This window comes from Dermochelys coriacea, chromosome 2 (assembly GCF_009764565.3).
Source record: "Dermochelys coriacea isolate rDerCor1 chromosome 2, rDerCor1.pri.v4, whole genome shotgun sequence".
Classification (NCBI taxonomy): Eukaryota; Metazoa; Chordata; order Testudines; family Dermochelyidae; genus Dermochelys; species Dermochelys coriacea.
The window spans coordinates 185,368,603-185,383,932 of record NC_050069.1 but is presented as its reverse complement, the minus strand read 5'-3'; the positions used below and the strand labels follow the sequence as shown (position 1 = coordinate 185,383,932).

The following is a 15,330-nucleotide window of genomic DNA, read 5'->3' as shown; positions in this document are numbered from 1 at the left end:
CAGGGAAAATGGAGGTATTGTCTCCACTGTCACAGAATCACTTGGAGTAGTGATGGTCCAATATAGTTGTCTCAATTTTGGACAGATTTATGTTTTCTCTCACAAGTGTTTTGTTTTTAAGGACAGGTTAGCTTGAGAACTGTCATTTTTCAGACAATAAAGTCCCGATCCTGTAAGATGCCAAGTATTACCTTCAACATGACAAATGCCCTTGATTCCAATGAAATTATGAGCTGAGGATATTCGAGCATCTTACAGCATCAGGCAGGGTTTTTAAAAATGGGTTTACAGTTTGCCATTTTTTTCCCTACAGGTGCTACAGAGCAATATTCTCTCAGACCTGCATGATGGATTCCTAAAGTCCACACAGGAGTATGGAAATCCTGTTGCTGTCAATGGGAATTCTATACATGTAGAGAGAGCAGAATATTGCAGAACTGAAAAGATAGTTTTGCCCAGAATTTGAATCCAAAAGATTGTATTGTTTAAATGTTTCTACTACAGCTTTTATAATTTTGCTTTTCAGTTTTTCATTTACATTATATATTTTTTTTGTTGTGTGTTCACGATGTGGTGATGTAAGGGGAAGATTATTATTTATTCAACTGCTGAATCTCTCTAAATATGATATGATATTATCTCCATTTTTCCCTGTAATTCAAGTCAATGAAGAAGGCTATCACTTTTTATGTAAAACATTTGTCAGATGCATGTGTAATTCTTCTGATGTGTACGTTTCTGATGAAGTGATATATACTAACAGTAAAAAGAAAAGGAGTACTTGTGGCACCTTAGAGACTAACAAATTTATTAGACCATAAGCTTTCGTGAGCTACAGCTCACTTCATCGGATGCATTTGGTGGAAAATACAGAGGGGAGATTGATATACACACACACAGAACATGAAACAATGGGTTTTATCATACACACTGTAAAGGAAGTGATCACTTAAGATATAAGCCATCACCAGCAGCGGGGGGGAAAAGGAGGAAAACCTTTCATGGTGACAAGCAAGGTAGGCTATTTCCAGCAGTTAACAAGAATATCTGAGGAACAGTGGGGAGTGGGGTGGGTGGGGAGAAATAACATGGGGAAATAGTTTTACTTTGTGTAATGATTCATCCATTCCCAGTCTCTATTCAAGCCTAAATTAATTGTATCCAGTTTGCAAATTAATTCCAATTCAGCAGTCTCTCGTTGGAGTCTGTTTTTTGAAGCTTTTTTGTTGAAGGATAGCCACCCTCAGGTCTGTAATCGAGTGACCGGAGAGATTGAAGTGTTCTCCGACTGGTTTTTGAATATTATAATTCTTGACGTCTGATTTGTGTCCATTCATTCTTTTACGTAGAGACTGTCCAGTTTGACCAATGTACATGGCAGAGGGGCATTGCTGGCACATGATGGCATATATCACATTGGTAGATGCGCAGGTGAGTGAGCCTCTGATAGTGTGGCTGATGTGATTAGGCCCTATGATGGTATCCCCTGAATAGATATGTGGACAGAGTTGGTAACGGGCTTTGTTGCAAGGATAGGTTCCTGGGTTTGTGGTTCTGTTGTGTGGTGTGTGGATGCTGGTGAGTATTTGCTTCAGGTTGGGGGGCTGTCTGTAAGCAAGGACTGGCCTGTCTCCCAAGATCTGTGAGAGTGATGGGTCGTCCTTCAGGATAGGTTGTAGATCCTTGATGATGCATTGGAGAGGTTTTAGTTGGGGGCTGAAGGTGATGGCTAGTGGCGTTCTGGTCTTTTCTTTGTTGGGCCTGTCCTGTAGTAGGTGACTTCTGGGTACTCTTCTGGCTCTGTCAATCTGTTCCTTCACTTCAGCAGGTGGGTATTGTAGTTGTAGGAATGCATGATAGAGATCTTGTAGGTGTTTGTCTCTGTGTGAGGGGTTGGAGCAAATGCGGTTATATCGTAGAGCTTGGCTGTAGACAATGGATCGTGTGGTATGATCTGGATGAAAACTAGAGGCATGTAGGTAGTAATAGCGGTCAGTAGGTTTCCGATATAGGGTGGTGATTTATGTGACCATCGCTTATTAGCACCGTAGTGTCCAGGAAGTGGATCTCTTGTGTGGACTGGTCCAGGCTGAGGTTGATGGTGGGATGGAAATTGTTGAAATCATGGTGGAATTCCTCAAGGGCTTCTTTTCCAGGGGTCCAGATGATGAAGATGTCATCAATGTAGCGCAAGTAGAGTAGGGGCATTAGGGGACGAGAGCTGAGGAAGCGTTGTTCTAAGTCAGCCATAAAAATGTTGGCATACTGTGGGGCCATGCGGGTACCCATCGCAGTGCCGCTGATTTGAAGGTAAACATTGTCCCCAAATGTGAAATAGATATGGGTGAGGACAAAGTCACAAAGTTCAGCCATCAGGTTAGCCGTGACATTATCGGGGATACTGTTCCTGACGGCTTGTAGTCCATCTTTGTGTGGAATGTTGGTGTAGAGGGATTCTACATCCATAGTGGCTAGGATGGTGTTTTTAGGAAGATCACCAGTGGATTGTAGTTTCCTCAGGAAGTCAGTGGTGTCTCGAAGATAGACCATCAACCTCAGCCTGGACCAGTCCACACAAGAGATCCACTTCCTGGACACTACGGTGCTAATAAGCGATGGTCATATAAACACCACCCTATATCGGAAACCTACTGACTGCTATTCTACCTACATGCCTCTAGCTTTCATCCAGATCATACCACACGATCCATTGTCTACAGCCAAGCTCTACGATATAACCGCATTTGCTCCAACCCCTCAGACAGAGACAAACACCTACAAGATCTCTATCATGCATTCCTACAACTACAATACCCACCTGCTGAAGTGAAGAAACAGATTGACAGAGCCAGAAGAGTACCCAGAAGTCACCTACTACACGACAGGCCCAACAAAGAAAACAACAGAACGCCACTAGCCATCACCTTCAGCCCCCAACTAAAACCTCTCCAACGCATCATCAAGGATCTACAACCTATCCTGAAGGACGACCCATCACTCTCACAGATCTTGGGAGACAGACCAGTCCTTGCTTACAGACAGCCCCCCAATCTGAAGCCAATACTCACCAGCAACCACACACCACACAACAGAACCACTAACCCAGGAACCTATCCTTGCAACAAAGCCCGTTACCAACTCTGTCCACATATCTATTCAGGGAACACCATCATAGGGCCTAATCACATCAACCACACTATCAGAGGCTCGTTCACCTGCGCATCTACCAATGTGATATATACCATCATGTGCCAGCAATGCCCCTCTGCCATGTACATTGGTCAAACTGGACAGTCTCTGCGTAAAAGAATGAATGGACACAAATCAGACATCAAGAATTATAATATTCAAAAACCAGTTGGAGAACACTTCAATCTCTCTGGTCACTCAATTACAGACCTGAGGGTGGCTATCCTTCAACAAAAAAACTTCAAAAATAGACTCCACCTAGAGACTGCTGAATTGGAATTAATTTGCAAACTGGATACAATTAACTTAGGCTTGAATGGATGAGTCATTACACAAAACTATTTCCCCATGTTATTTCTCCCCCCCACCCCACCCCCCACGGTTCCGCAGATATTCTTGTTAACTGCTGGAAATAGCCTACCTTGCTTGTCACCATGAAAGGTTTTCCTTCTTCCCCCCCCCCCCCGCCCACTGCTGGTGATGGCTTATCTTAAGTGATCACTCTCCTTACAGTGTGTATGATAAAACCCATTGTTTCATGTTCTGTGTGTGTGTATATCAATCTCCCCTCTGTATCTTCCACCAAATGCATCCGATGAAGTGAGCTGTAGCTCACGAAAGCTTATGCTCTAATAAATTTGTTAGTCTGTAAGGTGCCACAAGTACTCCTTTTCTTTTTGCGAATACAGACTAACACGACTGCTACTCTGAATACTAACAGTAATAAGTCTTATATACAAAGAAAAATATGGCAGTGTTTATATGTTGAGCCAGGTTCCATTTTCCGTAAATCCAGAATCACCCCATTGACTTCAGTGGATTTACTCCGGTGTTACACCATTGTGACCAAAAGCAGAATTTGGCCAATATGTTTGTCATTTTTATGCATCTTTGTTTTTCCGATGGTGCTCTAGGGGTAACAGAGATAGCACAGGGAAGGCATCTGGCAGCCGGCAAAGCAGTACAGAGAACGAAATGAAATGGACAGACCACCAGAGGCCATGGAGCAGCACAGATTCAGACAGCTCCAATCGCAATTTAAAGCCAGCCATAACAAAGACAGCAAGTTTTGGTGGAATAACTGTTCTGACAAGAGGAGATAGCTCATCAAGTAACAGGAGTACCGGCAAACTGTGTAAAACAGGTAGCTACTACTGTATTGGGTTCATACTGCTTGTGTGTCTGCCATGAAAAATAAGTATGATTCTGTTTGTCTGCAGCCATTCTGTATTAAGAATTACAAATGGAGTATGTACTCACTGCAAGTACTGCATATGTGTGCATGTTTGTATATTGTAGGTGGGTCTAGAGTGTTTAATTTTTAGACATGAATCACAAATCCTGATATCTTGGGGTGAGAAGCCTATGCAAAGTGGATTTGTGTATTCATTGTTCTTCATGGTACAATACTTGTGTTTATTCTTTTCACATACTGTATGCTGTTGCTGTGGATTAGAAGATGATAGTCCTTTCTGGCAAAGAAACCCTTTTTTTTTCCCCTCTTGTATTGCACAGAGAATTAAATGTTATAAAACTTGGCCTCACTCAAAAATCCAAAGCCCTTTTTCTGAAACGCAGACCTCTGAAGTGGCCATCTGTTTCTCAGAGTGGAGCCTCTGCAGATAGTCTGCTGCCAGTCTGCCTTGTTCATGTTGAATCACATAGTATAATGGAAGCTAATGCAAATTTTGGATTCTGAAGTCTTTTCATTTTATATTGTAGCTCCAATTCAATGAAATGACAATTTGAGAAACATGTTCTCCTGCTTTTGTGTTTACCTTTCATGGTTATATAACTTAAAAGTGAGTCATGGTGCATTGGTCCACATAACTCCAAACCATGCCACTTAGCTCTTTTTTTATATGTTTTATATTTATGTATAAATGTGTAATATAAATAATCAGCCCATCAGATTCCTTCCTCAGTTTGGGTCGTGTGATAAACACAGTACAACCCCAGTGGCAATCAATACTTAGCACTTAGGGCTTTTCAGCTTCAAAGTGCTTTACAGACCTTTAGTTAATTAACCCCAATTCATCAGACCTCGGTTAGCCAAATATCACTTATCTCCCCAGAGGTTGTACTATATTCTTTTCTGCACTTCAGGAGCACAGTGGAGATCTGTCAGGACGCCCATCTGACTGGTGGAAGGAGTCTGCATTTTAGCATCTCCATGTCCAAAGTGCAGTGAAGAGTTTTGGCCATGTCTGCATATCTGCCAGTTTTAACGGAGCAACACTAATTTGAATGCAGCCCCTTTAAAACTTGCTGGTCACAAAGCTGGCTGGGAACCTGAAATACATTTTTATAAGCCCCTGGTTTCAGGTGTCTCTTAAAACCTGTGGCAGTTGAAGGTTGTGCTTTTTATGGGCCAGATCCTGAGATTCTTGTTCAGTTTTTCTCGGTTCTTATCTCTAGGTAAAATCCCACTGAATTAAGAATTGAATATAACCTATATAAAGACCTCAGAATCTGGCCCAATATAGTCATACATATCTAGATAGTATCTGGCCCTGTATAGTCATGCATATGTAGTTAGTATCTGTGGGAGCTACATTGCTTCAGTATTGCTTTAATGACTTTGAAAATACTTGCCACATTCTCAGCCTGTGTGAATGATAAATGCATTGTACAGTGCTGCACACACTATATTGTGAGCCTGATCCTCAGATCCAAGGACTTCAATAGATTTTTGCATCTTTAGAATCGAGCCCAATCTGCATAAGTTAATGGAGAGGCACAGTAGCTCAGTGTAATCTGTAGTACAGTTCTGTGTTGACTGCATTTCTCTGCAGCAGTACACTGCAGAGACACACAGCACTTGAACAGAGTCAGGGAAATCCAGTTTGGTGGATTTGGACCCATGCTAACTGCAAAAGATTTAATAGTTTAAATAGCCTTTATAGTGGTGAAATCATTCCTATCAAATGATGCACTTACAAAAACAAAATCCCAGAGGAGCTCTAATAATTTTAAATATATCTGCACCATATATTCACTAAACCCTCACTTTCAAATGACAGCTCTTATAACACATTTAAAACACATCAGTAGTATTAAAATACCATGTTCTTTGCAGAGTGATTAGGTTTTGTAAGTGCTTTGGAGGTTTTGGGTTTTTAAAAAAAAATTTCTAAGTGTTTCAATTTGAAAGCTTGTCAAGCCACAGGAAAGGAAAAAGAAACTACATAAAAAAGTGGGGGGAAAGAGCAATACTGGATGTCAAAACAAACTCTCACTTTCAAAACCACGATATAAAGTGTCAGTCATCCTGGGAAAGTCAGGGGAAATAAGGCTCCGGGGGGAAAAAAGATTCAGATGTTATCGCTGAAGTGTTATTTTACAGCAATATGGCAGCTGAGAATGACCATTCCAAAAAATGGAAAAGTTCACCTTAGTATATTGCTGTCTCACCCCCAAACACCACTATGTGAATTCATGCAACTGTCAGAGCCTCCATACACTACTGGCCTATTGACTAGCTGGTTAAACCTTTATTTTTACCACTTGATATAGTGATATTCGCCATGGCATTTTCAGTATTCTGTAATCTAATCTTATCTTTGGGAGTACTACTAATATTGCAGTACAGTTTACTCCTGGGGGAATTCTGCACCAAAAAAATTAAAAAATTCTCCTCACAATATTTTAAAATTCTGCATATTTTATTTGTCAAAATAACATAATATAATCGCTCCAGTTTCAATGTTGGTAATTTATTTCATAATACCTGTCAACAAGTATGTCGTCAATACAGACAACAGCAAAAAAGATTCCTCCAGGAGTAGAGAGTTAAAGAAACCCCTACAACAATCCAGTTCCAGTTGCAGGGTGCTGTAGGGGGCTGGATGGGGGCCCCCAGACAACAGCCTGCCCTTCCCCACAGAGCCCAGCCATAGGACAGCCCCTGATCCAGACACCAGCACCCCCAGAGTCTTTACTCCCCCCAACTTCTTTACTGTCCCGTCAGGGGACATGGTGTGGTGCGTCCCTGCCTTTCCTCCCCCTTTGTCAGAGCTGGGTTTCCCATGCCCTCTCTGGTCCCTGGGAGAATGGGCTCTGCAGAGTCCAGAAGCTCATAATGGCGGTCAGAAATTCTGCAGGGGAAACAGGAAATTCTATGAAATTCTGCATTGCGGAGTGGCACAGAAATCCCCCAGGAGTAATCGCTAAATGCTGTTGTTCAGCAAACATTTAAGGCTTTATTCTGTGTTTCTATTGATGCAGGTAGAACATTTTCATTTATGTACAATATACAAGAAGCCAGCTTGCATTCAATGATAGGTCACACAGTTCATCATCAACTAAAAGAAGATAAAAGGTCAAAGGACTGGTGAGCATTAAGTAAGACTGCATGACAGTCATTCTGATGCCATAGCAATGTTATCAACCAAATAACTTCAATTGGAAAAATATCAAGATTTTAATTAAATCTAGTGTGTGCTCAGAGATAATTTGAGAAAATATGCAATAGTACAATAGCAGCCAACAATAGTTTAGTGTCCTGATTGGTCTAATTTCTGGTTATTGGCTTGGTGTGGGGTTGGCTGAATGGCATTTAGTAATATACAGGAGGGTCAAGCTAGAAGATCTGATGGTCCCTTCTGGCCTTCCTTTTGCTCTGTTTCTTCTGTATCGCTTCAGACATCTGGTCCCACCTTACATAGGACCCAGAACATGCCCTTCTCTGTGCTCCATTGCCCAAAACTCCCAAAAAAAGTCAGCAGAGAAATGATGGTGTTGTACTTTCAGAACGAAATGAAATCCATGACATGGCTGACTTTCCTTTTTACTGTTTATTGCATACTGTGCTTGTGACACTTGCTTAAAAAAAATCCATTTTAATTTAAAAGCACAATTTGTATGTTGCAAATACCATGTTATCTCTTGCTTATATATTATGAAGCGTAATGTATATTGAGAGATGAATTATTCGAGCTATTCATCAATACTGTGGGGGCAGGGAGGAGAAGTTAGTAATTCAACAAATTATTCACGCCACATTCCTGCAACTTATGATATCATCCATATCTTCAGTTGGTTTAGACTTCCATACTGTAAATGACTTCTTTTCAAGATTGTCTAAGCATGCATATTTGTGGTGAAATGGATGTCCTTGCATGTGGATGTGTCTGTCCTAGAAATTCAGCTCCCATCCACGCTTCTGATGGCAAAATGTGATTCTTAGTATGATAATCTTTTCCTTTACTGTTTACAATCATTTTTATTTAAGTCATAATAAAAGAAAACCAAGCATGCATTTTATCTATATCTATATCTATATCTATATATATATATATATATAGAGAGAGAGAGAGAGAGAGAGAGAGAGAGCATATTAATTAAGAATTGGCTATTAATAGGAAGACACAAACAATATATCTTTAGCTTCCTTCTTTATGGTGCACAGTTTCCATTTTACACTAGTACAGGATAAACACTGGTTGAAACCTATTTCTTCCCCCTCCCCCATTTACAGACAATTGGCTGTATTCCAATCAGTCACATTTGAGTAAATTTGTAGTGCCAATTAACTTCATTGGAGGTACTCCAGACTTCTACTATTATAACTGGGATCAAAAATCAAATCCAGGTTGTTGAGTGCTCTTTATAGGTCCTGCGGGGCAAATACAATCTATGCTGCAGGCATTTAAAAACATTAACCATTTTGATAAAGAATCCTGTGTATTATGATTTAGCGGTCTGGTTTTGGAACCAGATTTCTGCTTCTTTATGATTTGCTCGAGTCAAGGTGATGTGGTAAATGTTTCCCCTAATAAACTTGGGAGTATAGTTGTGTGGGCACTTGCAAGCCTACCATGCTGAAGCATCATTCCTCTTTCCAGAAATGCAAGCTGCAGACAGGTATCGCTTTTACAGCAAGCAGCACTTAAATACCAAAGTGATAAAAGTGATATAAAAACGAATGATGGTTAGGTGGAACAAATTTTTAAAACTAACAGATCAATTTTTCTGGTACTGTGAAACTATACCTAAGACGATGGTACTTACAAAAATGATGAACAATGTGTCACTGCTGAGAAATTGGCCCCTTAAGACAAGTTATGAGTGGATAATTATATGGGCCAGCTGGTAAGGAAGGGAGTATTTTTCACTGTTTATAGAGATATGTTTGAAGGATGTAAACAACAAGGAGGTAGAAGAATTAATTAGGCTTGTCCAAGAGGTGAATTTAGGAACGCAGAGATGAAACCAAGCAAAGCAAAATTTAAGTTGAACATTGGCAGGGGGTGGTGGGGGAGGAGTTCAAATGGTAAGATCAAATGGACTGTGAAATAGTCACTCAAGGAAAGTGAAGGGGAGCCTCGTTGTGTGGGTCATTTAAAACCAGGTGTATGGAGAAAGCTACCAGGTTTTCTCTTCAGACCTCTTCTCCCCCCCCCCCCCCAAAAAAAAAAGAAACTACTAGGTTTTTTTCCTGTTTCTTCCCCATCACCATCACTTTTTGAATTTCAATATCATTGTGAGGTACTTTTAAGAACATAAGTCAGCCAAATATATGTTAATAAGGAAGTGATGGGAACATCTAGCTTCTTTTTATGCCCATTATGAAATCTTAAAAATGTTTATAGAACTATCAAAAAGCATAAAAGGGAATTGTATAACGTTGAGGTCATTGATGATTGGCAAGAGGTACATGGCTAATGGATAGAATCAACAGCCATTAGTTACTGAAGAGAGGGGTGAACTTGTGGATCAGTAAGTCTGGTTTGCTAGAATCTCAAAACTTCTGGATGGTGGTCAGGTCATCTGATAACATGAGTCCATCTAAGGTTGACGAGTTAGTCTTATTTTTCAGTCTTCAGAATGTTCAATTTATTAGATGGTTGTTTTTCATTCTAACTGTAGCAAATGTTAAAGCTATTGACCAATACAGCAAAAGGGAAATAATTTTTATTTATTACCAAACATCAGTGTTTGAATTTAACTGACCCAGGATGGCTAGAGTTGAATGAAATGATAGGAAATAATTCATTGTAATGAAGAAATAATGAAAATAGATAAGGCTTAGAGAGTGTTATGTAACTATGCTCAAGAGTTGGTAAGTAAAAATATTGGAATGGATTAATGCTGTTTTTCCAAAGGTTCAGAAATTTTGTTTGTTTGTTCAAGATCGGTTGTGCCACTGAATGAAACTATTAAGGTAGAAGAGCAGATCACTGATGATCCTGCAAGGGAGCCAATTTAAATACCATCATCTTAATTGAAATGTAGCAGTCACAATAACTTAAGTCTTGTTCCAAGCCTGTTCCAGCAGTTCTTCAATATCAACTTAATAAAGGAGAACTCTCTATTCTTCTACACTCCCAAAATGGTAAAGCTCAATCTGTGATTATGCCATAAAAACTTGTGAAAAACAAAGACCTGAACTTCATAAAAAAAAGTTTGTCTTTTTACGTGAGCCATATTGCCTTCAATGTAGCACAAAACGAGTAATTTAAAGAATCCTGATTGGGGCCTGTGGGCATCACTTAAATGTTTGTTAGTAGTAATAAAGAAATCTCTTGATTCACTTTCTTTGATAGAAGCCTCCCAATAGTTTTCACATTACAGATCCATTATGAGATATTGCAATTGGGGGGGAGAGGGGGGAGAAGAAAAAAGTAAAGCAAGAACTAGAAGAAAGATTCAACACTGAAATGAATGCAAGGTGGCTATATATGGGGAAAGATCTGATAATTGCTACATATTCTATTAAAAGAAAAATACATTCCTGCTTAATGCTATTGATGCTACATCTGAAAAAACCTAAATGAGCAGAATATTGTCTTCAAGCTGCTCAATGTGCCATCCAAGAATTCTCCCATCCAAGGAGAGATCTGCCATTTGTACAAGCAAAATGCTAAAACGAAAGAACTTCTCAGGAGTAAACATCCTAAATTTCTGATGTAGAGTTTCTCAACAAACTGTATAAACCTTTGTTGGGAAAGAAAAAAGAATAGCTGGCACAGTCTCAGAATACATAGTGGAAATTCTTCTGCACCTTCCATTAGCCTCTTGGTTAGTTGGTTGATTGATCGACTGATTTGAAAAGAGGGGGTTTTGTACCCCTGCAGTCCAATGAAAGTCACTGGAATCTTCAGAAAGATTGTTTTTGTTTGCATTCAGTTATGCATGTTGAAACTTGCTGTGAGCATGAAGATGACCTTGATGAAAACGTAACTCAGATTTTACACAACAGGGACTCCACAGAGATGCCCTATATTTACAAAAGCTACTGCAAGAAGATTTGACCGATTACATGCTGTTGCTACCTCTGCTGCAGTTTCAGTGAAAATCTGGCCTGGTCTAATTTCCAACAAAGAAATGGATCCAGACAAGAACAAAACTGAAAAATGATTCAGGGAAGCTATGGAACCTATTGCTAAGCCCACATAATTGATCCCAAATGTAAAAGCTATATAGGAGGAAAATGCTGATGGAACATAATCCTGAGTTCTTTCCTTCCTTCCCTTTTTAGAGTTGAAATTGCAGATCCAAATTTGTTTGGGAAGGAGGTTGTGTATGTTTGTGGTGTCAAAATGTTGAAAAATTGTCTAAGTAAAATCATAAAAGATTGGACAGTTGTATTCAAAACATTGTAAATTTTTAAACCACCTGCACTCTAGCCATCCGAGCTTCACTGGACTGTGTTTTACCATATTTGTATTGGCTTGAAGCTTTTTAATAGGCTAGGTACTGAAAAAGCAAATAAGTTGCTAAAATTGTAACAGTATCTAGCAGTGAATATGGAAGACTGGTACACCTAACTAGTTAGTAAGCTGAGTATTCAATTGGTGGTGTCTTGTGGTTTTGCTTATAGAATTGTAAACTTTATCCTTTTGGGCAGAGTGTGTGTGTCTTTTATGAATGATTAAATATGACTGTAAAGGAAATCGCATAGCATGTATTCTGTGTTCTGGTTCATTATATTTTTTATGGAGGGGTAGACTTTTCAGGAGGAAAAAAGGGTTTTTGTAGGTTGGGTTGAATCACAATAGTCCTGCTTAAAACTGAGCTTGCTGGAGAGTGTATTATCATAAGGAACCATCATGGTCTGAGGGGTTAGAGGGCTGATTATGTACTAAATGCTTTCCATCTTTAAAATGTTTTATTCAATGTAAGTAACAGCTTGAATGGAGGGTCTGACTTCCTTCATAACTGAGAGTCTGTATCTCTTTCAGGTTCAGAGTCTTCCAGCAGCGCTGGCTCCTCAGGATCACTGTCACGAACACATCAGCCTCTCCAAAGTGCATCCATTGTCCCTGGAGTGACAGCCAGCCCTTCAAGCAATGTTTCCTATACAGAGAATGGGATGAATGGCCAGGTAGCACCAAGCAACACCAGCTATATCATACTTCCACTTGAAGCTGCAGGGATACCACCTGGCAGTATCCTCCTCAATCCACACACAGGTCAGTCTGATATTCTTCCATCTTGCATTGCTTTTTAGGGAATGCTGCCAACAGCATCACATGTTAAAAATAGAATGTTACCAGTACCTGGAAACGCAGCAGCTGCTAGCACTGATTTATTAGTGGGGAAATATCTACTTTGGTTTGGAAATCAGATTTGTTTGGATGTTTTTACAATGGTGAGAAAATGTGTGATGGCTTTGCAAAGACGCTGCAGCATAGCTAATAGGAGACAATAAGAACACAATTTTAATGTTATCGCATTGGATTCTACTATAAAATAAGGCCCCAGTCTTGCAGGGTGCTGAACGCTGTCAGTTCCCATTGGCTTCCTATTGGGGCTGCAATGGAGAGCATTCAGCATCTTCCAGGATCAGGAACTCAGAATATCAGCACTTTGGAGAGGACCAACCTACAATATCCAAACCTTAGAGTTTTAGCTTGATGACAGGAGAAGCAAAACATTTGGGAGGCTCAGTTTGAATTAGCACCCAGGAGTTTGTATTCTTACCTAAGCTATTTGGTCAGTTTGGGTCTGTAAAATTAAACTGGAAGTTGTGTGCAAACAGGCACTTTCATATCGTGGCATCTCCACTTCTCCTTCTAACTGGAACAAAGCAGTGCAGAGGCACACAAGGAAATATGAAGTAATGGGCATAAAAGTTCATTTAAACATTTGTTAACCTCAAAAACATTTGAGTTCAGATTTGAGTTGTTGATCTTGTCCTTAGTTCAGATGAAGTCTAAGCAACTTCTTGCTTTCATTCCCCCACAGTATTGTGCAGACGTTATAAAGAAGGCTTGGGAGATGGGGGCTGTAGGGTCGCTTTGGTGATTTGGGTCCATTTCAGTGATAATGATTGAAATATTATCTGGCTCTGGGTCTGCATATGTTCTGTCTTCAGTGGAGTTATGTTGGTTTGAGGAGGTAATAAAAACCAAGCAGTGCATAACTTTTTCCCACTATACCCAGAGCTGGGAGCTGAAGCCTGTTTTCAAAGGTCTTGGCATGATGGAGCTTCTAATTCAGAAATGTTGTTTGTAGTGAGGGCCACCATTTTATGTTTATCTCTCTCTTTATGTTTAATAAAAATAGTTCAGTGCCAAGACACAAACCTTTTATCAGCATTGGAAATACCTTTATAATCAATATAAGGACAAGAAACAGAGAGATGAGTTTAATAAAAACATCGGCTTGAAAAACCATATTAAACCAAGCTTCCCATAATCACTTTACAAGATAATCGCATTTGAGGCTCTTCAAGATACTTCAGTATTTGTAAAGGCAGAAAAATATTTTGTTTATATTTATATAGTAGGATTAACTTAACAACTTATTGTTGAACATAGATGTTTGGTTTTTTTTCAAGCTAAGCTGTTACAGTCTTGATTTGAGAGCCTGGTATTGGAGATGGGAATCGGAGGATTTTAAATAAGTGTTCCTTGCAATAAATGGAGGAAAAAAGGAAACAAACCAGTCATTCACTCACACTTTTCTAGTTAACAGTTCCATCCACTGTGCTGGAATCTCTTGAGCAATAGGAAAGAAGCCATTTGAATATACTTTGCAGGCCACTTTCAAGAAGCCCTTTCGTACGTATCTCAGCACACCTGGACTGGGGAGAGCAAGTGAGAGCAGCCACTGCTGCTTCTAGGAACAGTAATGGCTGAGAGGGTGTGTGCATGTTTCTGGGCAAGGCAAGAATGGGGCCATAGCTGCACCACACTTGCATGCCAGTAGAGTTCTTCTGGGAGAGCACTCATTACCCCTGCTGTACAGGGGTAGCAAGTCTCACTGCCTACCATATGCCCCCCAGCATCCAGGGAGCATTATGTCACTCACAGGCATAGTAGCTCTTGATAACACCATATGAATAGAGTGTCTGCTCCTCCCTCCCTAGCATGCCTCGTCCTCTTCAGAGGCATAACTGAGCACTCTGTGGATATGTCCACACTGCAGTTGGGAACATGCTGCCCAGCATGAGTAGACAGACACATGGGAGCTCTGCTCGAGCTAGCACACTAAAAACAGCAGTGTAGCCAGTGGTAGCACGAGCAGCAGCTTGGCTAGCCACCTGAGTACAAACACACCCAGACCTCCTGGGCACATATGTGGGTGACACACCCTAGCTGCTGCCTGTGCTACCCTGCTATTTTTAGCATGCTAGCTCACTTGAGCTAGTGCTTGTCGGTCTACTTATGCTGGGAAGCATGCCCCCAGCTGCCATGTTGACATACTGTGTGTGTGTGGGCAGGGAGGGATGAGGGGGTGGATAGTCTGTATCTGTAAAAATATTGTTCAAATAGTATTTATGTGATTTTATATTTGTTTATTAGCACATATCTGCGCTTCTTTAACACTAGACAAACTGCTCTGTTGGTTGCTGTGGCTGATTTTTAATTACAATATAATTTTTAAAAAGTAGAAGAAGCAATTCAATTTAAACAATCAGGTCCTAATCTCAGATTTATAGCATATATCACATTGTCACTTTGTTGGAAATAAACCCTGCTGTGATGCCTGATAATTTTTTAAAAAATACATGCTATAAATTCTTCGTTATAATTTGAACCTAAATCTCTACATCTTCTTAAAATAAAATAGAAAAGAGTTTCCATGAGAAGGAGGCACTGATACTATAAGAGATTATCAAATATTATGAACAGATAGAAGATAAATGAAAAAGGAAGCTTTGTTTCTCATAATGAGTAGATTTTCTTTCAC

General features: G+C 40.0%; 1 protein-coding gene across 1 annotated transcript in view; it reads left to right on the top strand.

The window, feature by feature from the left end:
* Nucleotides 1–15,330, top strand: part of ARPP21 (cAMP regulated phosphoprotein 21) — a 137,708-nt gene that overhangs the window by 51,759 nt on the left and 70,619 nt on the right. The window contains 2 exon segments of the mRNA XM_038389822.2: nucleotides 4,104–4,333; nucleotides 12,375–12,605. Coding sequence (XP_038245750.1) covers nucleotides 4,104–4,333; nucleotides 12,375–12,605 — 461 coding nt within the window.